The 23,343-nt window shown below is 44.6% G+C and overlaps 1 protein-coding gene across 2 annotated transcripts in view; it reads right to left on the reverse strand.

Annotated features, from left to right (window-relative positions):
- The window catches only part of nup214 (nucleoporin 214), a 68,769-nt gene that overhangs the window by 22,438 nt on the left and 22,988 nt on the right, over positions 1–23,343 (reverse strand). For both annotated transcript variants that reach the window (XM_020457347.2, XM_020457348.2), the window contains exons 22-31: positions 23,057–23,338; positions 22,658–22,825; positions 21,889–21,997; positions 17,014–17,092; positions 16,099–16,171; positions 15,709–15,808; positions 15,526–15,575; positions 13,807–15,351; positions 3,633–3,700; positions 3,213–3,390 (exon numbers count right to left, since the gene is read on the reverse strand). In XM_020457347.2, the coding sequence (XP_020312936.1) occupies positions 3,213–3,390; positions 3,633–3,700; positions 13,807–15,351; positions 15,526–15,575; positions 15,709–15,808; positions 16,099–16,171; positions 17,014–17,092; positions 21,889–21,997; positions 22,658–22,825; positions 23,057–23,338 (2,652 nt within the window). The remainder of the gene's footprint in view (positions 1–3,212; positions 3,391–3,632; positions 3,701–13,806; positions 15,352–15,525; positions 15,576–15,708; positions 15,809–16,098; positions 16,172–17,013; positions 17,093–21,888; positions 21,998–22,657; positions 22,826–23,056; positions 23,339–23,343) is intronic.

Here is a 23,343-nt window from a genome sequence, read left to right on the forward strand (position 1 = left end):
CTGTTCTATCCTGCCGATACAATGTAAAAACCGCCAGCTGTATGTTATTCATGTCGTCGTTCAGCTATGACTCTGTGATAGTTTTTAATGTCCCATGGGAGTTTAATCTTGTTCGTAGGTCATCGATTTTATTTTCCATTGATTTCACGTTAGCCAATAGAACGGATGGCAGTGAGGATTTACTCGCTCGCCCTTCAATTCTCAGAAGGCAGCCCGACCTCCGCCCCATTTTTCTCAGTCTTCTCTTCACGCAAATGGAGATTTGGGCCTGTTCCCGGCAAAGCAGTATATCCTTCACGTCGGACACGTAAAAGGAAAAAGCTTCTACCAGTTCTTGGTGAGTAATCTCTGTTCTGAAGTGATTTTTGGTAGCAGCAACATTATGTACAAAATAAGTAAACAAATAAGTTAAACTATGCAAAAAAAACGAACAAAATAACAGCTGGTTATAGGAGCACGTAAAATGTCAGCCATCCTCTCCGGCGCCATTCCACTAAGCCCCAAAATACATTATTTTCAAATAAAATCATTTCATACTTTGATTACATTCAGACATGATCAAGTGTCTTTTTGTGTGTGAATACTTGGGAACAGATTTCCTAAATTAAACACATTTTAGCTGATTTAAAAAAAAATACAAAAATTAAAACCAAAATAAACAAACAAATAAAAAAAAAATGTGGGCCCAAAAAATTGATATTGGTGGGCCGGTTTTGGCCCGCAGGCTTCCTGTTGCCAATCCCTGCTCTACAGTTTACTGAGCATGAAGAGGACAACATTTTACAGAATTTCAAGCCATGAGTCATCACTCCAAAATTCAATCATGCAAGGAAAATGTAAACTTCTCTCCCTCCACGTTTATTAGATATTCATCTCCAGAACGATGTGGTGGAATTTCGTTTCAGGGGTGTCATGACAGCAACACACTTTACAGTTAACCCAGGTCTCCCTCAGTATTTTTATCTTTACAGCGTGTTTCACTTTTAATTGGCTGAGAATGTCGGTCTCTTCATCTGACCTGGCTTTTATACATCTCTCCAGTGGTATAAAAAAAGAGAGGAAAGATTAAATGGGTCTTGAAACATTCATTTCCTGCAATTCTAAAGACTTTGCGATTGGGCAGAGAATAATTAGCAGCTCTATAACAAATTTTATGCAATTCTACAAATTTTTCCATAGGGTGGAAATAAATGTTTGCAGTTCTTAATTTGATATCTGAGTGAGAGTAACTAACAAAATTAATGGGTCGGTAATTCGACCGATTTTGCCTTGATGACAGCTTTGCACACTCTTGGCATTCTCTCAACCAACTTCATGAGGTAGTGACATGGAATGGATTTCAATTAACAGGTGTGCCTTGTTAAAAGTTAATTTGCGGAAATTTCTTTCCTTCTTAATGCATTTGAGCCAATCAGTTGTGTTCTTACAAGGTAGGGGTAAGTATCCAGAAGATGTCCATATTATGGCAAGAACAGCTCAAATAAGGCAAGAGGAACGACAGTCCAGTCTCTCTTTTTTATACCACTGGAGAGATGTATAAGGATTCTATCGTTAAATCCTCTCTGGGCTTTTAGCAAGGTGCTAGTGAGAGTCCGCTGGTGACAGACTGGAAATGGCCTTTCGCGCTCATAGAGGAGGCTATTTTCTAGGGGCCATTTTCATACTTTTCCAAGGCTGAGTGTTTTTGCACAATGCATTGGCCATATGGTAATACTGCTCATGGCAAGTACTTCACTACATTTAAGGTGTAAATGACACAGAACACTGCAATCTCATTGGAGATTCTGCACAGGTGGAACATTTCCAAACATCACATCCACTTTCAGCAATTTAGCACTTTCACGCTCCAACAATTTACAAGACAGTAACTTGAAGGCAACCAATGTGAGAGAAAAGAAAAACCTTTCAAATCAAAATGGATTCTCAAAGAGTTGGGTGATTACATGGACAAGTTACATGACTTACTGACTAACTGACTATGATGCCAATCAATAACTGGGGGCAGGAGAAGAAGACATCTTTGGGCATTAAGGAGCTTGATCAGCAATATCAGATAAAGGGTTTCACTTTCCATCAGTAACAGGCAGAAGGAAGAAATGGATATGTGACTGCCACAGTGGGCTGAATGGTATTAGGTGTGTGTGGAAGACATTGGTATGGAGACTTGATGTATTACGTAGCATGGCACAATGCCTACTGTCCGTTAAGAGCTACTCAAGGAAAATACTAATTTGCAGTGATCTTCCCAAAGGTGAGTGTCAAAAAACTAATGGAATTTAGGAATTTGACTAAAAGCTAAAATAGTCTACATGCATGTCATGCAGCGCATTGAGAAAATAAACATGGGTGAAGACATGGGTGAAACAATGTGGGTTATATGTTCAGGGAAAATGTCCTAGAAGGCAATACGTGAGTGGCAGAGAATGACATTTCTCATAAGAATCAAAGCTTTGGGCATGCAAGGGAATACTATCCTATCAAATAGTCCCCTTGAAATGGGTCATACATATTCAGATAGCCATAATCAGAATTCTGCCCCATTTCAATTTGGAACAAAAGAGGGTACAGTAGAATGGTACGGGGGGCGGCTCAAATGCATATCAAGGTGGATATTTCTACTCATCTAGCCTACATGTTTAACAGAAATTAATCATGTACCACCACAAGGTTGGGAAAATATGAACATATTTGCATTAATCTACAGAACAAACATGGATGATTAGATGCTGTTTGTGTGCATTAGAATAAGAAAACATGCAGATAGAAGCCTATTTGCTATGTAAAACTATGCCAGTCAGTCTGTTGAGCAGTAACATGACCAGGAGCTATAGAGGATGGTGCAGACTCGTGTTGTCACAGATAGGACAACACATACGCTGTCAGTGCCTCTGGCATCAACAGGTTAAATCACACCGCTATGTGACACTGTTCATAAACTAAATTGATTATATTGGCTACTTCCCTACATTTACATGAACATATTTACCGTGATAATATTTGTGCTCTTATCAAAGCTCTGGTGATTCTCATTGTATTGCTTGCTGGTATGAAACGAAGCGGCAATAAAAGTGAGTATATCAGTCAACTTTATCATCCTGTCAATCAAAGGGTCTCTTGATAATGATAACTGTCCTAAAATTGCACAGGAAGTTTAATTATAAGATGAGTCATCCTTTCTGCTACAACTTCTCCACCCCTATGGGTCTTCTCACCTGTCTGGTTGGGCTGACTGAAGCCCCCGGTGGCGGCGGTCGTGCCGAAGGGGTTCTTGTTGGCGGCGTCCTCACTGGGTTTCCCCCCTAGGCCACTGAAGAAGCCTCCCCCTGCCTGCTGGGAGCCTGCTACAGTGGCAGAGCTAGAACCAAACAGACCCCCACCACTGGATGGTTGCTGCAGGGGAGAAGGGAGGGGGGGCACAGTCACAACAAGGTCATAATGATCATAATTGGTTATGCTGTAGTGTATGGGCTCTCGGCTGAGTTCTTACCCAAATGCAATAATACATCTAGCGTGTATGTGAGTGGTGTGGTCGCATTTGAAGAGGGATATTTGGGGGTCTTCTACTGAAGTGTTACATTTCAAATGGTAGGAAGGTTTTATATTTTACACACATAGTAAAATGTGAATGTTACCTGTCCAAAGACACTCCCACCACTGGGCTGTTGACCAAACACTGAGGTAGTGGAGGAGCTTCCGAAAGCTGGGAGCGAAGAAGACAGAAAATAAATTAGATATATACTGAGTGAACAAAACATTAGGAACACCTTCCTAATATTGAGTTTCATCCTCTTCTGCCCTCAGAACAGCCTCAATTAGTCGGGGAATGGAATCTCCAAGGTGTTGAAATAGCTCCACAGGGATGCTGGCCCATGTTGACTCCAATGCCCATGTTGACTCCAAGTTGTGTCAAGTTTGCTGGATGTCCTTTGGGTGTTGGACTATTCTTTATAAACACAGGAAACTGTTGATTGTGAAAAACCTAGAAGCTTTCAGTTCTTGACACACTCAAACTGGTGTGCCTGGCACCTGGTACCGTTCAAAGACATGTAAATCTTGTGTCTTGCCCATTCACCCTCAATGGCACACATACACAATCCATGTCTCAAGATTTAAAAATCCTTCTTTAACCGGTCTATTTCTCTTCATCTACACTGATTTGAAGTGGATTTAACATGTGACATCAATAAGGGATCATAGCTTTCACGTGATCAGTCCGTCATGCAAAGTGTTCCTGATGTCTTGTACTCTGTGTATTTTGCAGGCTATGCACTTCTCCAATAAATCCATGCACAACATCACAAATTACGCTTGGGATGTGCAGTCTTAAGGTTAGCGATGATGACAGTGGCAGGAAGTAAGAAATGTGGGTGTGTGTACACTGCTAGTGCAGTCATTTGATGGCTGGTCTCGTTCCAGTAGCATTAGACTAAGGCGACAGAGAACCCTTTTCCTCACAGGTTATTGATGACTGAGGGGGGGGGGGGGGGGGGGGGTAGACGATGGAGCAGAAAGAGACAAATTCACACCCTCTCCACTAGGGTTTCACATTTTGGGGAATATTAAGAGGTGGAAACTTTCCGTGGGAATATATGCAAACTAATATTACTACCATTTAAATGTAGATGTTTTTTGCATTGGATATATTTACCATATCATATGGAGACAGAAACAACCCTTTTACCTTATCATAAGCAGACAATTGCAAATGATTAAATCCTTCCAATAGAAATAAAATAAAAAACGATTTAGTTACGAATTGAACTTTAATTAAATGAGTCAACTCTCCACATTGGATGATTTCACTGAACAACAAAAGGGACTATTGAATGATCCCCAATGAACCATTGCATCTCCCAAAAACATTTTCAACATACATCTGTAAAATTATAGTCTAGAAACTAAAGATTTGGTTGTCTTCCTCTCAGGCTTTTATGTCTTCTCCCTGGACCTCCTCAATGTCCACCTTTTGAACATCAGACTCTGAAGCCTCATCTTCACTGTCACTTTCCAACCTTGAGGATGGCTCGTTGTCGGGCTCAAAAAGCCTCAAATTTGCCCGGATGGCAAGGTCAGCCTATTGCGTGCTTTGGTATGTGTGTTCCCAAACAAGGACCAGTTGCGATCTGAGGCGACTGATGTTGGTGAGATTTGGAGGATGGAGGCAACAGGGGAAAGAGCCTCAGATGCAAAGTCCCTTCCACCAGGTGGCCGATGAGATATGTTGGCACAACTGCCATATTGCATTCTCCATCCCAAAGCCCTTGCTTGGAAGTGTACTTCGCCAGACTGCCAAGAACCTTGTCCTCATCCAGGCCAAGGAGGCGAGACACGGTAGTGATTACACTATAGGCCTTGTTGATCTCTGCACCAGACATGATGCTCTTGCCAGCATACTTGGGGTCCAACATGTACGCTGTGGCGTGTATGGGCCTCAGGCAGAAGTCTTCAAGACTTTTGATGCATTTCAGAACTGCAGTTTCCTCTTCTTGGAGCAACAGTGAAGTGGGAAGGGCAGTACGGATTTATTCTCTTACATCTGCAAGCAGAATCTGAACATCAGACAGGATGGCATCGTCTCCCTCAATCGGTGCAATGGCTAATGCTATAGGTTTCAGGCTACTCTCTCCCAAAATATATCATCCAGGAGTATCCTGTAGATGGGGCTGTCCATATCGGCAGACTGTGATATGGCCATTTCTTGGAGAGACTCCTTTCCCTCCAGGAGACTGTCAAATGACAACACCACCCCAACAGGTATTGCTGGGCAGCTTCAATGTGGTGCTCTTATTCTTCTCACTTTGCTTGGTGAGGTAGATTGCTGCAAAAACTTGATGAACCTTCACATACCTAACCATTTCTCTTGTACAGTGTATCCATTGTTTTCAGTTCCATGATGTCCTTGAGGAGCAGATTCAATGCATGAGCAGCACAGCCAATGGGTGTGATGTGAGGGTAGGAATCCTCCACTTTAGACCAAGCAGCAGTTAGTTTTTGCTACCATGTGGGTTTTAGCTTGTTTGAGCCTACTAACTGAGGAGTGTTAATTCACCTGTTTCCATACATGTTTAATTTTAAAACATTTATCTTACTAAGGAGTTGTTTAATCTAACTACTTAACTATTTATCTGTATATTAAATTGTTTTTTCAACTGTTTTTCCCTAATCTTTACAGGAAAATGCCACTGGCACTATCTGATGTGTGGAGACATTTCACTGCAGCTAATATAGAAATTGTTAAAAAGTTAGAAATGATTTAAACACTTTGTTGCAGGCTACTATTTACTAGTTAACAAAAAAAATCCTGTATGTCATCTAAAATATATTCACCCCACCCAGTATTGTAATCAAACCTTACCAGAAAGCATGTAGTCCTTGGCTCAGACAGTGTAGTAGTGTGGGTTCAAAAGCATCTCATTAGTGTGCAAGATCTTGAGAATCAGGTGTACATGTGATGGAAAAGTGCACTGTACATGTGATGGAAGAATGCACTGTGCATGCAGAGGGTTGCAATTCCATTGAATTCAGGATACTTTAACCAAAATATGCTACAACACCTAGAATTGCCTTGTGTATCTCACAAAAAAAGGTTCACTGTTATAAGCTAACTTTTTAATGAATTTAAGTAAAAATTCCAGAAACTTACCGGAAAGTTTACGACCCTTTGCAACCCTACTCTCTAATTATATTTCTGGCACAATGCCCCTGGGTACACTGGAAATGTATGAAGTGTGATCAGCCTTCTGACAAACTCTAGATGGATGGAACTTTTGTGTGTGCGGCAAAGCGTGTGCTGTGTGTGAGAAAGCCAGCCACACTACCCAGCGGATCCCAGGATATCTCCCAACTCCCCATATCCCTGGGCCTCTGCTCATTCCCTGTTTAAAATTGGCATCTTTTAGAAAGCTGGCTGTACGACTGTCCATAAATCCCTCATGCCCAGAGTCAATTCCCCCATAATAATCCATCGGAAAATGTTGTCTTTTCAGCGTATGGGGACTGCCCTTCAAATGAATGCTGTGACTGCCTTTAGTCTGGGCCCAGGAACTTGGCAATGGAACTCACCCATCTCTGAAATTACAAAACTAATTCAAGACACCCACCCACAACATTGTCTGTGGCTCGAATTAGACCATGTGTGTTTATTTATTTTTTTAAACAGGCAGAGGCGTAAAATAAATGCTTCGGACTCTGTATACACATTTTCTAAAAAGTAACACTCATTGTCAATGGGGCATTAACAGTTTATGAATGAGCGTTCATAGGCACAGTTTGAAAACGTGCTCCAAAATAAAAACGGAACAGTCCGTTGGCAAGTTCACATACCGTATCTACACTGACAATATGCTGAGTGTCATAACTCACCAGCCATGAAGGGGACAGACATAATACATGGGAATGAAGAACACGCATCCAGACTCAATAGGAATTCTAGGGACATTTACAGTGTGACATGTTGCTGTACTGGCGTGGCTAGTTGGCTATTGTAGATCGAACACAGCCTGCTGTCACGTCAGGCCCACACAAAGACATTCAGAAACAGACAGACTATGACCCTGGCTATTAACACTCCCTTAGATATCACTCAGCGTCTCTCCACATAATGAATTCATAAAAATCACCCCTTGGGATACACTGCAAAGTATCTCTGATTTCCTCAAAATGGAGCATTCTTATTGGACAAGTTCAGGTGGTTAAGCCCACTCCTCGGTTTCATGACAGATTCCACAGTCTGGTCTTCGGCTAGGTCTTACTCAATCAAGCTCTGTTAAGTGTGACAGGGACCAGGTCTGCTGTGATGCAGGGTAATGTAATTCATGTTGAACATTCTATAGGCTCTGCAGTGCAGACAAATGACCGTCTGACCCAGGGCTGCTCTCCTCACTGCATCGATTGCCTTGCTTAAACAGTAAAAACTGACAAAGGCATGTGAACCAGTGAGCACACACACCTTAGTTCAATTAACCCCCATCACAACCTCCTCCTTTACAGATAAATAGGAACATATTTTCTCTTCACCTCATGACTTTCAGACCGTGTGACCCTGCTTCCTCCAAACAATATCAACATAATGCATGCGTCAGGCACAACTTCCTCTGGGTAGATCTGATTATGTCCAGTTAGCCGGAACAATTATGGGGGATTAAATGTTAAGAGCTTTGTATAGATAAAAGGAAAAAGTAATCACATCATGGAATGTAAGCCTCTCTCTACTATTTGCTATGTAGGCCTATGGCCAGACAGGTTCATTCTGTTTTACCTCAGTGTATCTATCTGGTTGGGAACACTTAACCCTAGGACAGACACAGTGAACTTGGTCCTGTAACTGCGGAGTTGTACCACATAGAGATCAGCTGTCTCTCCCTGCGGCCAACCCATCCTGTTGGCACGCGGGAGAATTCAGAGAATCCCTGGGAATGGGGAAACTCTCTCAGCCCAACACCCCAACTTTCTCACCCACTGCCACGCCTTAGCCTACACTGCCGACAACATTCACACCCTCTCCTTTTACCCACCCAACAGTCTCCAACCCAAAGCCACCCTACATATCCCATCACTCCCACCCCCTCCATCTGACTGACTCCAGTAACCCAAGAGAGGCCAGCCAGCTGCTGGGCTGTCTGGGACACACTAACCTCTGACCTGGGTTACTTTCCCTAGCAGTCAAACACACACTTTGACAGCCCACTTCTGCTTAATTAAAAAGGTTCAGTATATAATCTCTTCAAAACACATTACATGGGCTTGGTTTATTTCATCATCATTATGGCACTTGGTTAGTGGTAGTGTAATTTTTTTATTTTAAGGGGTGGATCAGCTTAATATTGCAGAAAGATTGTTGCTTCCATCAATGTAATTGTCTGCATCATTTCCAATACCCCATTTTGTTTTGTTTTTTGTAAATACACTGCTCAAAAAAATAAAGGGAACACTTAAACAACACAATGTAACTCCAAGTCAATCACACTTCTGTGAAATCAAACTGTCCACTTAGGAAGCAACACTGATTGACAATAAATTTCACATGCTGTTGGACAAAAGTTGGAAATTATAGGCAATTAGCAAGACACCCCCAATAAAGGAGTGGTTCTGCAGGTGATAACCACAGACCACTTCTCAGTTCCTATGATTCCTGGCTGATGTTTTAGTCACTTTTGAATGCTGGCGGTGCTTTCACTCTAGTGGTAGCATGAGATGGAGTCTACAACCCACACAAGTGGCTCAGGTAGTATAGCTCATCCAGGATGGAACATTAATGCAAGCTGTGGCAAGAAGGTTTGCTGTGTCTGTCAGTGTAGTGTCCAGAGCATGGAGGCGCTACCAGGAGACAGGCCAGTACATCAGCAGACATGGAGGAGGCCGTAAGAGGGCAACAACCCAGCAGCAGGACAACTACCTCCACTTTGTGCAAGGAGGAGCAGGAGGTGCACTGCCAGAGCCTTGCAAAATGACCTCCAGCAGGCCACAAATGTGCATGTGTCTGCTCAAACGGTCAGAAACAGACTCCATGAGGGTGGTATGAGGGCCCGACGTCCACAGGTGGGGGCTGTGCTTACAGCCCAACACCGTGCAGGACGTTTGGCATTTGCCAGAGAACACCAAGATTGGCAAATTCGCCACTGGCACCCTGTGCTCTTCACAGATGAAAGCAGGTTCACACTGAGCACATGTGACAGACGTGACAGTCTGGAGACGCCGTGGAGAACGTTCTGCTGCCTGCAACATCCTCCAGCATGACCGGTTTGGCGGTGGGTCAGTCATGGTGGGGGTGGCATTTCTTTGGGGGGCCGCACAGCCCTCCATGTGCTCGCCAGAGGTAGCCTGACTGCCATTAGGTACCGAGATGAGATCCTCAGACTCCTTGTGAGACCATATGCTGGTGCGGTTGGCCCTGGGTTCCTCCTAATGCAAGACAATGCTAGACCTCATGTGGCTGGAGTGTGTCAGCAGTTCCTGCAAGAGGAAGGCATTGATGCTATGGACTGGCCCGCCAGTTCCCCAGACCTGAATCCAATTGAGCACATCTGGGACATCATGTCTCGCTCCATCCACCAACGCCACGTTGCACCACAGACTGTCCAGGAGTTGGCGGATGCTTTAGTCCAGGTCTGGGAGGAGATCCCTCAGGAGACCATCCGCCACCTCATCAGGAGCATGCCCAGACGTCATACAGGCACGTGTAGGCCACACACACTACTGAGCCTCATTTTGACTTGTTTTAAGGACATTACATCAAAGTTGGATCAGCCTGTAGTGTGGTTTTCCACTTTAATTTTGAGTGTGACTCCAAATCCAGACCTCCATGTGTTGATAAATTTGATTTCCATTGATAATTGTGTGATTTTGTTGTCAGCACATTCAACTATGTAAAGAAAAAAGTATTTAATAAGAATATTTCATTCATTCAGATCTAGGATGTGTTATTTTAGTGTTCCCCTTATTTTTTTGAGCTGTGTATATACAGTGGGGCAAAAAAGTATTTAGTCAGACACCAATTGTGCAAGTTCTCCCACTTAAAAAGATGAGGCCTGTAATTTTCATCATAAGTACACTTCAACTATGACAGACAAAATGAGAAAAGAAATCCAGAAAATCACATTGTAGGATTTTTTATGAATTTATTTGCAAATTATGGTGGAAAATAAGTATTTGGTCTATAACAAAAGTTTCTCAATACTTTGTTATATACCCTTTGTTGGCAATGACAGAGGTCAAACGTTTTCTGTAAGTCTTCACAAGGTTGTCACACACTGTTGCTGGTATTTTGGCCCATTCCTCCATGCAGATCTCCTCTAGAGCAGTGATGTTTTGGGGCTGTTGTGGGCAACACGGACTTTCAACTCCCTCCAAAGATTTTCTATGGGGTTGAGATCTGGAGAGTGGCTAGGCCACTCCAGGACCTTGAAATGCTTCTTACGAAGCCACTCCTTTGTTGCCCGGGCGGTGTGTTTGGGATCATTGTCATGCTGAAAGACCCAGCCACGTTTCATCTTCAATGCCCTTGCTGATGGAAGGAGTTTTTCATTCAAAATCTCACGATACATGGCCCCATTCATTCTTTCCTTCAGACGGATCAGTCGTCCTGGTCCCTTTGCAGAAAAACTGCCCCAAAGCATGATGTTTCCATCCCCATGCTTCACAGTAGGTATGGTGTTCTTTGGATGCAACTCAGCATTCTTTGTCCTCCAAACACGAAAAGTTATATTTTGCTTCATCTGACCATATGTCATTCTCCCAATCTTCTTCTGGATCATCCAAATGCTCTCTAGCAAACTTCAGACAGGCCTGGACATGTACTGGCTTAAGCAGGGGGACACGTCTGGCACTGCAGGTTGAGTCCCTGGCGGCGGAGTGTGTTACTGATGGTAGGCTTTGTTACTTTGGTCCCAGCTCTCTGCAGGTCATTCACTAGGTCCCCCCGTGTGGTTCTGGGATTTTTTCAAGCTGCTTACCTATTGAAGATGAAGTCTTCCCAGCCTGGTGCAGGTCTACAATTTAGTTTCTGGTGTCCTTTGACAGCTCTTTGGTCTTGGCCATAGTGGAGTTTGGAGTGTGACTGTTTGAGGTTGTGGACAGGTGTCTTTTATACTGATAACAAGTTCAAACAGGTGCCATTAATACAGGTAACGAGTGGAGGACAGAGGAGCCTCTTAAAGAAGAAGTTACAGGTCTGTGAGAGCCAGAAATCGTGCTTGTTTGTAGGTGACCAAATACTTATTTTCCACCATAATTTGCAAATAAATTCATTAAAAAATCCTACAATGTGATTTTCTGGATTTTTTTTCTCATTTTGTCTGTCATAGTTGAAGTGTACCTATGATGAAAATGACAGGCCTCTCTCATCTTTTTAAGTGGGAGAACTTGCACAATTGGTGGCTGACTACATACTTTTTTTGCCCCACTGTATATCCATGTACACACACACCTATATAGATTTTTTATTTTTTATATACATTTATTATTCCCCGCAAACCGTAACACCCTTCCCCCAATTGGAGTAAACTAATAAATAATAACACTTAGGCTTCTACCTTCAGTTTATACATCTTATTACACATTTTACAGACAATCTACTTTACAATAGTTATATTTTCTTTGTTTTTAGTCCTGGCCTTCCTCTATTTCTGATCCAGTTTGATTTCTATTTGTAACCGTGCTATTTTACAAAATGTCTGAACCTATATACATTTTACAGACCCCGTATGTTTTACATTGGTTATTTTGTTATTACTCTCACCATTCATCCCCATTCAACCCCATCTATCTCTCAACACCATCCATTTTGGATTTCTATTTGCCATATATTTTTCAACTGTGCTGTGATGCTTCACAAAAGTACTGAACCTTTCTATTCTCATAGCTTCTACAGATTGTAAATTAAAAATAAACATTGTTGCTCAAATTATTATTTTATTATTGATTGATTGACTATGGCTTTTCAAATCACCCAGTATTGCCATCTGCAGCATTAGTTCTAGGCAAACGTTGCAATTCTTCAGCCATTCCTGGACCTGTGACCACAAACGAGCTACATATGGACAGTACCAAAATAAATGATCTAATGACTCTGCCTCCTCACAGCAAAATCTGCAGAGCTGGGAATATTGTATCCCCCATTTATCTAACATTATATTGGTTGCAAGAATTTTGTATTGTAATTTAAATAGAACAATTTGAAGTTATGAATCCGGCTTTGTTTTGCGCATCAGTTCATAAACCATGTGCCATGGAAGGTGTACATCGAAAATCACTGGTGGTAGTGTAATTTGCATGTAGCCTAAAGTGTGCACCTTATCATACTGGGGGTTACAGTGTCAAGGTCGAACAAACTTGCCCCTATATGTACAGATCGGGAATCAGCTAACCACCATTCCAACCCTAACCACATCGGTACCAGGTGAAACACAAAACAGACCCTAGACCTGTGTTTAGTGCCAACTTCCTCCAACATAGTAGTTTACAGAGTCCCTATTTGTATTTATATTGGATCCCCTCTTCCTGGGATACAGCAAAATTGAGGCAGTAATATACAATAAAACACCATTACATTTCTCAACACATTGTGTGCCACTACTATACTACCACATATCCACAACACAAAATCCATGTGTACATGTGTGTACATGTGTGTACATTGCATATATGTTATCATGTGTGTGTCTTGTACCTGTTATCATGTGTGTCTGTACCTATGACCCATGAACATACGGAGCAGTATGGCCTGCCAGTACCAGCAGATCCTAACAGGCGCAGATGGATGGACTGGATGAGGCTGTATCAGGGAGTAGAGGGCTCCTCTCCTAGCTGCATTATCCTAATGGCCGTGATAAACACCTAATGATGCTGTTCAGTCCCAGACGGAAAACATCCATTTAAACACTTTGGCCGCAGCTATGACCGTCAAGGATGCCCCATTGCCTATTTCCCTACCTTTGCTATGTTTGTATAGGTGAACATAGTATGGCTAAAACTATAGTAGTCCTAAATACGGAATTTGGAGAGTATTTGTCAAAATCAACTAGAATCTGATAATCCAATCCTGAAGCATTGAAAGTATTGTCTGATCCCTAAACAGATTGTAAATCCAGTCTAGAAGAGATAGAATGGCAGCTTGAGATGCCATCTGTGTAAATACTAGACTGGCTTAAAACAACCTCATACAGTTTCGTGTTGATGTCCAAGGGACGGACCAAATTCCAATAAGATGCTGACCTGAGCTGTCTGCCACTTAGAAAATACAATACATTGGTGATGAATTCTAGGATGGAACCAGTATTAGTGCCTTTTCACACACACAAACACACTCACCTGCAGTCTGTCCAAAGCTGAAACCAGTGGAGGATGTAGTGGTGGTGTTGCTTCCAAACGCAGAGCCTTGTCCAAACCCAGCACTCTGCTGCCCGAAGGCCGGGGTGGCGCTCGGCTGCCCAAACAGGCCTGTGCCCGTACTGCTGGCAGTACTGGCGCTGGGAGAGCCAAAGGAAAAGCCACTTGCATTGCTGACACTGAGGGCTCCAAACAAACCACCTCCACTAGCAGCGGTACTGGCAACTGCAGCAGGGGAGGCCACTGCAGGCTGTCCAAATCCGGGGTTGGCCCCAAATGCAGACTGGCCAAAACCGAAGCCACCGGCTACATTAGCAGCAGGCTGGCCAAACCCGCCTACTGTCTGTCCGAATACGGGTTTCCCGAAGCCAGCTGCTGCGCCTGTAGCAAGGGGAGCACCGAAGCCGGTGGAACCAAAGCCTCCGGCAGCCGCTGAGGCTGGAGCGGGCTGCCCAAATACAGAGTTGGAGTTGGTAGGGGTGGTGGAGGCGGGGGCTGCAGTGTTGATGACCGGGGTGAGACTGGTGACGGCTACAGTTGTGCTAACTGCGATGACGGCCGGTGGCTGGGTGAAGATGGAGCCAGGTTTGTCCGAGCTGGGGGCCGGGTAGGCTAGTGGTGGGGCCTCTGGGGTGGGGGTGATTGCGGGTGGTGAGGCCTCAGGGGCAGGCGTGGACTCATGGACAGGCTCTGGGGTGGTGCTTGGGGCTGCCTGGGCTGGTGGGGTGATGGAAGCAGGGGGGAAAGAGGTGGTAGAGGTGGCGGGGGGAGCTGGGGGCGTTGGGGCTTTTTCAGGGATGGTAGGGGTGGGGGTGACTGATGACTCTGGGGAGGTAGTAACCTCAGGCTCAGCAATAGGGGGGCTGACGGAGGGGCTGGGCTGTGAGGAAGAAGGCTCTAGGGGTGGAGTGGAGTCTGCCGGGGTGGTGGGGGTTTTGTGGTGCTCCTTCTCCAGGGTGGTTGAGGGGGAAGAGAGGGGTGCCGCTAGGAGGCTGCTGAAGGAGGTGGCTGCTGATGTGGAGAACACAGGTTTAGTGACAGACAGGGCGGCTGGTTCGGGAGGCTTAAATGCAGCCTTGGATAAGTCTGTCAGGGTAGAATCTGCCTCACCAAATGCAGCCTCAGCTAGCTTCCCTTGCTGGAGGGCCAACCCAAAACTAAACTGGGCTGCCCCCGTGCCTAACCCTAGCGCCGCTCCGTTGTCCGGCTGACCAAAGCTAAATGCGGCTGCTGAGGGCTTCTCTTCGTCCCCCTGGCCAACACGTAGACCTGAGAAACTCCCCAGGGTCTCTCCTCCTACCACCTTGGGGGCCTGGGGCTCCACTCTGAGGGTGGGGGTGATGGAGGTGGGCTTCACAGGCTCGCCTGACATGCTGGGAAGAGGGGTGGGGAAGCCGTTGGCCCCCAGGGCGGGGGAGGTGGATTTGGGGGTGAAGGAGAAGGGTTCCTCCGCGGTAGAGGAGCCAAACATCATCTTGCCTGTGCTGCCGCCAGCGCTGCTGAAGGAGAATTTACTCACATCCTTTACTGGGAAGAGAGAAATGAACAGCAGATTTACAAACTTCGCCCAACTCTTTCGAGTAATGGATTTAATAGATTATTACTTCATTGATATGGCATTCAACACACTATAACACTGACTTTACTGTCTACTAAAACTGATGTGTGGCATACATGGCTGTGCATGAGCGAGAAAGGTACCTGGTGGAGCTCCTTGGGGCGCAGAGGAGAAACTGAAGCCCCCGGCAGACCTGTCCAAAAGCATCATATAGTATGAGAAAACACAGTCAGCCATTGGTCTATTTCTTTTATTCAACTTCCCTGTTTTCTAATCAAGGTCTGATATGAAGTGTCCCTCTTTGACCCCTGACCCCAGAGACTCACGCTGCGATGAAGGAGAAGGCTTTGCTGCTCTGCTCCCCCAGTGACGGGGCTGAGCTGGAGGGGGGCAGGGAGACTAGGGCATCAGCTTTAGGGGGTCCGCCTGGGGGAGAGATGGCATTAAATGAAGCATGATAATTAGGTTCAGTACACCTTTTTATACTTATTTTTTACTTATATTTACTTATTTTATACTTACTTAAGAGCTTATCAAATATGTAACATACAGAATGTAATCAAATGGATGTAATGTATGAATGGTTCACTCAGATATTTTGTAGATTTCTAGTATATAAAAACCCTGGGGAAAATACATCAACTCTAGGTGGAAGGTGTTTTCCAGCATGTTTTGATGAGCATCTAAAACATCTCATCTTTACAGTGTGTACTTACCAAACACAAAACCCTGGGGGGAAGCTGAGCAGACACTCTCAGCGGACACCTTCAGTATGCCTTGAGTAGAATTCTGACAAGAAAAACAACAGAAGGACAGTTTAAACGTCTCTCTTTGCCAAGGCTTCAAAAATAACTACTAACAAAGAGGGTGAAAATAAGGTGGCGAAAAACACCCCCCAAAAATGAAAAAGCCATGTTATTTTAGAGAACTCCAAAATCTACTTCCATGTTTATCATAAGTCAAAGCAAAATGTAATTTAGTTCATCTCAGTACTCAGACTTTGGAAACTGTTTATCACAAAACAGTGTTTTAGTGTTAACATTTTCTGTGTTTTTTCTGTGAGTGTCAGTGTGTAGGCTATGCGTCATGAGTGCTTGGGTCTTCCCGTAAACTTGAACCTGCTTCGGAATGGGGTGTGATGTGTGTAAGAGTTCCCCTGCATGATTCAGTTCCCACCCAGTTGCCACTTCTATCGATCCACTGCTGGGACATGGGAGGAACCTGGGGCATTTCACAGCCCTGTGCACTCTAACCCATAACAACGCAGCCCAGCAGTCAGCCAACTACACTGGAACTCCAGGAACTACACAGAGTTGCTGAGTTCTTAGAGATGGGGTGTAGGAGAGATATTCGGCCACTGATAGCACACAGATGAAACTCCTTGGTATTTATAAATAAACAATAACTTTCTATTGACCTTCCATTTGCCTCCGGTTGTAGGTGAATATCTCTTGCACGTGTATTCAGTTGGTTCAGTCTGCAAGTTGGTGACGTTTTACCTTGACTTTCTTAGAGCAGGGAGAAATGAGGCCTCTAGCTAGTAATACCCAGACAGCTGGCTTAAAGGGAGTGTGATGTAGTTCACAGGATTTGACAGTTGGGAGGATGCCATACGGGCTGCTGATACTCACTCGTTTGGCCTGGTTGGTGTTGGCCACTGTAGCCAAAACCTGCTGAACAACCTGACCGACCGGGGCTGGGACTGAGGAGCTGAGAGAGGGAGAAAGAGGAAATAAAAAGAACCGTGCGCAACGAGTTGGATTCAAAGCATACATCACATTTCAAATACAGCCTAATTTCTCATCTCCTCCACCCCATTTCATCAGGAATTGCTTTCCGAAAGTTAACGAATACAAGTCAGTGATGAGGAGACATGCACACACTTACAACTGAGGTGTGATTGCTATTCACGCCACAAGTGATTAATTGGGGTGTTTGAGTGTGTGCATCAGCGCTTTGCATCAGCCTATAATTTACTACCCCATCTGCAAACACGCTGCATAACCCAAGGATAGTCTCATCCCAGACAAAAGCCAAGGCCATGTACGATACCTACAGTAGTGGATAGAATACAGAAGACAAAAGCCATAGAACAATAGGCCTGCACTGCCTTACTAAATATTCTTCAACATCAACCACTGCCATGGACAGACTATAGACAACCTGAACCAAAACCATACTGGCGTGGATGGACACAATACAGGCCCAGTGTTGTGTCTGAGGGACCGACTGGCAGGGGAATGCATCTCTAAAATAAGCCGCCTATCAGACTGTCTGGCTGTGGTGGACTCGTTATTGTGAGCAGGGCTAATTTGGAAAATGGCCCCAGGGAGAATCCTGCCAAAATATTCAACCGCATCACAATAGAGGAGCAAGGCCTAGTAGAGAGTGAGGACCATCAATTACATCCTCTCAGAGAAACGGTGGCAGAGGGTTAGAGAACGAGCAAGGGTGAGATAGGGAGGCAAAGACATTGGGAGAGGGCAGAGAAGGAAAGAGAGCATGGCAGACAGTGACCGATTGGGAGAGAGGCATGGGAGAACTAAAGATGAATAGGGATGGAGATAGAGGACAGAGAGGGAGCTGTTTGTGAGAGAGGTGATAAAAGAGAGGGAGATTGGGGCAGTGAGTGCCGTGGGGGATGGCGAGACAAAGATGCACTCAGATTGCTAGCCTCTGCCGGCAGTGAATCAGATGTGATGGAGGCAGTGACCTGATAAAGCCGCCTAGCTTGTGTCAGTTTCTCTCGGCTGAGGCCCACATACACGAACCAGGGCTGATGGCTCTCATCTCATGTGATGGACTCACCTCCAATAAGCTAGGACTCCACATCAGAGAACATCAACCTGACTAGGGATATAGTGGATCTTCTCTCTGGTGGAGGTGTGTGTATTTGGTAAAGTGACTGTGTGTTTCCTATGAGGTAGGTAGTGGTGATGAGTATGTATATATGTGTATAGATGCATAATATTTGGGTTAAGTGTGTGTTTAGTGGTTCTTTCAATGTGGGTGTCTGTCTGTTGGTTCTTGTAGTTCTGGATGAGGGGGCACAGAGCAGGTGGCAGAGCTGGGGATGATTACTCCGCTCATCAGCAACTCTACTCACGGCCGTCTCAGTGCTGCATCAGTATGAGCACCGCATCACCACAGGGCCTTGGGCAGCCCGCATCGATCAATACGCACAGGCACACACACAAAAGGAATGTGTGTGTTGAAGAAATGGCCTAAGCACTAAACAAAAGAAGAAACAGGCACACTGAACAGGCCTGACAGATAAGAGGTGATCAAAAAGCTAATGGGAAGCGCTACAGATCCTAGATCTTCCACTACAGATGTAAGCCGCTAAGGCCAGTGAGTTAGTAGAGAGGAGGATGTGTAGTGTAAAGTAACAGCTGAACCTGTGACAGGTTCAATCAAACGTTGATGAGTTTGAACTGTGAGGTACCAATGCTGTCATCTTGAGCCCCCACTTACTCAAGCATGCCCAAGTCAGGCCAGGAATGGCCACTGAAATCTCATTGACAACAGGGCCCCCTCCAGGGAGAAAGAGGTAGTGCAGGCTCTCCCCGTCAGCCAGTACTGTGCAGGAACCGGAGTAGCCTACATAACAGTAGTAGTCAGCAAACATTGAAGCAAGCTATACATTTTAGAACTACTCAAACACCAGACACAACAGAGCTCCCACACACTGCAGGAATTGGAAAGGTGTAATCGAAATGGTCTTCAATTGGAACCTCCATCATTTTGCTTATACCCATCTTATTCTTTCAGATCTGCAAAGGTGGGGGCTAGGAGTTGTTTAGGAACAGGGCCAAGTTCTCTTTGCTACAACATTTCCATAGTTACAAACATGTCCGTTTGGTGAGCGGCGTCTGTGTGTTGACCACTCCCCCTGTGCAGTGTGGACCTATTGCCTTGAGTCAGCAACACACACTGTCAATTATTCAGTATCTCTCCATCAAAGTTGCATGGGCAGGCCTTTCCCATGCATTAACTCAGAGAGATGGAAGAGCGCTCTGCTGTTGTCTGCTGTTTCCTTGGTACTAGAGGTCAAGCACAAACATAAGTACGCACACGCGCACGCATTGTAACCTGGCACCAACAGACATTTAGAAGCACTGCCATGTATCAACCTAGGTTTACAACTTGGCCGGCTTCATCACTGCCAGGCAGGCTAGGCCAGGCACCACCCTCTCCAGTGCAATGTTCCTGCTGCTAACACACTATAACTCTATCACACAGCCACTGAAGCCTAGAAATGGAAAGACCACCCACGGATAAAATGAAATGAATTAATTGAAGTAAATCTTAATAGGAAGGATGCTACAGCTGGCTATATGCTTTGAGGTGTTCTGCTCTGTTTAAGTCATGTTGTGTGTGTGTGTGTGTGTGTGTGTGTGTGTGTGTGTGTGTGTGTGTGTGTGTGTGTGTGTGTGTAAAAGGCCATTAGATGACAGACGTGACACGAAAGAGAGAGACAGGGAAAGAATGGGAGAGCGGAGGACAGAAAAGACAGAGGAGTTAGAGAGAGAAGTTGTGTGAGAGAAAACCCTATACTGCTGCGGCTGTGTTTCCCCCAATACACCAAATCCCATTCTTTGTCCGGAATGTTGGCATCTGGCTGGCAGCAGCGCCTCTGATAATCTATACTGTCCACCCCAGTTCCACACCGTGGCTGGGGCAGGACAACACTACTGCAGTGAAGACAGGACAGGCTGTTCCTGCATATAACTCGTCTGAGAAGTAATCAGACCGGTTGTTATGGGTGACTATTAGCTATGGGTGATTTAATGTGATGTCATGGGGAAAAAAATAAGGGACCAGGGTGAGACTAAGAGAGAAAGAGGATCTCCCTAGATAAGGATGATGGGTAAAGTGCATTTCACACTCAAATGTAAGACTAACAACTATTCAAAAAATGTGTAAGTAAGGAAGGTCTTCTGAATAAACTGACATTTGGTGCAGTCAAACAATTTCATTCCGAAATACCAGATATTATCTAGAAAGAACAGAACGTGTGCATTTATTTCTTATCGGCACTTAAGCATAAAATGAACTTTCCTTTACCCCTTCCCCCAATAACATTTATTATAAAAACAAACTGCTGATGGTGCCAATTAAAAGGGCCCCTCTCCCTCCAGTCTGACTGTGACATTGGGGACGTTGACATTCTCCCTCTGTCACTTTATGGGAACAGTTATACAGGGCTGTGCCAACATCTGTCCATCCTGGCACCCCTTAGTCACTCTGGTATTGACATGACATGCACAGATGTCATCAACAGCCCTTTTATCACCAATGGCAGGGACTATTTAACTATTTAGTGCTACATAGTTAAATAGTTAACTAAATAGCTACCTGGACTGTCTGCATTGACTGTTTTTCCACTAACTCTTGACTCATCACATACGCTGCCGTTTCTGTTTATTATCTATCCTGTTGCCTAGTCACTTTATTCCTATCTACAGTAGGTACATATCTACCGCAATTTCCTCGTACCCCTGCACATCGACTCAGTACTGGTACCTCGTGTATATAACCAAGTTATCGTTACTCATTGTGTATTTTTTCCCTTGTGTTATATCATTTGTAAAATATTTCTCTCTGCATCGTTGGGAACCACTCGCACTGTACACTGAAGTACAGTATGCAGCCCCACACACACAACCAGCATATGCTCGTGCTGAAGTGGGCCCTCGTCCCTCAGGACGTAAACTCACTCACCCACACACTTTATAACACGGTCCATTGCCCATGTGTGTGCCCATCCCCCACACACACGGACCCTTCATGCAGCACCAGTCTAGTCCTGTCACTGTCTGTACAGCACACCCGCTCACCCTGTTCTTTCTATCGCCCTTATTTGTGTGTGTAGCTGTCTCTTTCTGCATCAGCGAGTCATTGTAAATTTGCCTCGCCAAGCTAAAATAGCGATAACCCCTCTCTCCATCCACCATGGAGTAATCTAGCCCTCAGCAGAACCTAATTTTAAAGCCTTGCCTATCAGAAGACCCTGCATGGTTCAAACTAAAATACAGTATATACTGTACACCTTACGTTTATTAGACTACAAAGAGAGACTTTGTATTTCCGTGCCTTTAAAAACATGTTTGTTTTTTAAAGAGACAGTCATTGTGGCAGACCCTGAGGGTCACAGCACTGTCAGCAGACTAACACTGCAGCACACAGAAGTTTTAAAATTAGACAAACAAAAACAAGCTGCAGTGTACAGTAGTTATGTGGACTGTAGGTTGTTTTTTACAGTAATGGTTCAATTGGAATCAGCAAACTATTGTAACGATATTAGATAGGATCCACTCAGCCCGTTCCTAATGAAATGTATTCACTGTACACATTTCTTATGTACATAATATTTTGTTTAATTTAATGTTCTTTCTACCTTTTGGGAATTGTAATCAGAAAAGGTGCCAAGCATTCTTGAGCCTAGACCCAAGGTGACGCCCTGATGAAAAGGGATAGTAATATTGATGATGATGATGGATTACCTGATCGCAGTGGAGACAGGCGGTGGCAATCCTTTGTCATTGAGCTCCTGTACGTTGACCACCTGAGGAACAGTCTTCAGGGTGGACTCTGTCAGAGAGCCACTGACTGCTGGTTGACCACAAAGAAGAAACATCAATGACAATCTGACATTACAACTGACATTGGGACAACCAGAGGCACTTATTTTGTCACCTTTTCATTCAATCAATTCAAAATCATACCGGTCATGTTATTTTGGGTTACCAACAGACGGATGTACACTATATTCAGACGAATAGTCTCAATTGATTAAAACTTTAAAACGTACTGTTTAAATAATTTAATGTAATAATTGAATTTATTGATTAAACTATTGTCAACCATTATTCTGCATAGTAAAGTCATGAGGCTGTCAGTTCACCTCTGATCCTGAGGTCTTTGTCTCCCCCTGGTGTCTGAGTATGAACATAGCATTGAGTTTTACTGTTCAAAGTGAACCGACAGTGAGCAGAAGACGCTCTACCGGTCTTCAAACTGTTTTATTGTAGCGAGATTAACAATGAAAGTTTCTTCCTAGCTTGTTCATTTTTCAAACTAGAACGTTATACTGTTACGGTAACATGGTCACAACACAGAAACAGGTCCCTCAGTCCATGTCCTTTGCAGAGCAGAAAATAAAAAATGTCAATAAATTTCATAATAGGTCTCAAGGCAACGTTGTATGTTGTTACAGTGACAGAAAAACGATCACAAATGCAATGTACTTCCCATTAACTGCAACCCACCTACCTGGTTTCTGATTGGCCATTTGTCTGAGGAAAGCGGCTTTGGCAGCAGCCTGTTGGGCAGGAAGGTGGACGGGTGTGGCCTTCTCAGTAGGCGGGGCCCCGTGCTTCACTGTCTTAGTGGCTAGTGCCGTGCTGTCGGCACCTCCCATGTTGATCTTATTGGTTGGAACTGGAGAAAAAATGTATGACTTAGTGTACTACAGAATAGCCCTCTTAAATCCACATAGTACAGCACTTTGACATAAGGTTGGCTGTCCTCTCTGTGACCTGACGGTTGATACTAGAGGGTAAAACATACAATATAAATGACATACTACTTCACAAGAGCAGAGTTGTATTACCTGTTGTTCTCCGTCCAACCTGGTTAAATAAAAGTCAAATAAGCTCAATAGTTTCCTACCTGGGCTCATGATGGGGCTGAGGCCCAGGCCTTGGCGCACCTTGCTGAAGGGAGTGGACTGGATGGCCCCAAACCCCGGGGCTATGGAGGGGGTGCGTACCACCGTGGGGTGGCGGGGCATAGAGAGGGGGAGCATGGGGAGGGGGGCAGGCTCAGGCTCTTCCTCCGCAAAATAATGGGAGTATTCTGGGTCCAGGGCCTGAGACAGGGAGGAGGTGGAGCTCACATCGTCCAGGTCCGCGTAGTATTTGGGAGAGAGGAAGGCCGAGCGGGACAGGTTGGCTGGG

The sequence above is a fragment of the Oncorhynchus kisutch genome, linkage group LG23 (genome assembly GCF_002021735.2).
Source record: "Oncorhynchus kisutch isolate 150728-3 linkage group LG23, Okis_V2, whole genome shotgun sequence".
Lineage (NCBI taxonomy): Eukaryota > Metazoa > Chordata > Actinopteri > Salmoniformes > Salmonidae > Oncorhynchus > Oncorhynchus kisutch.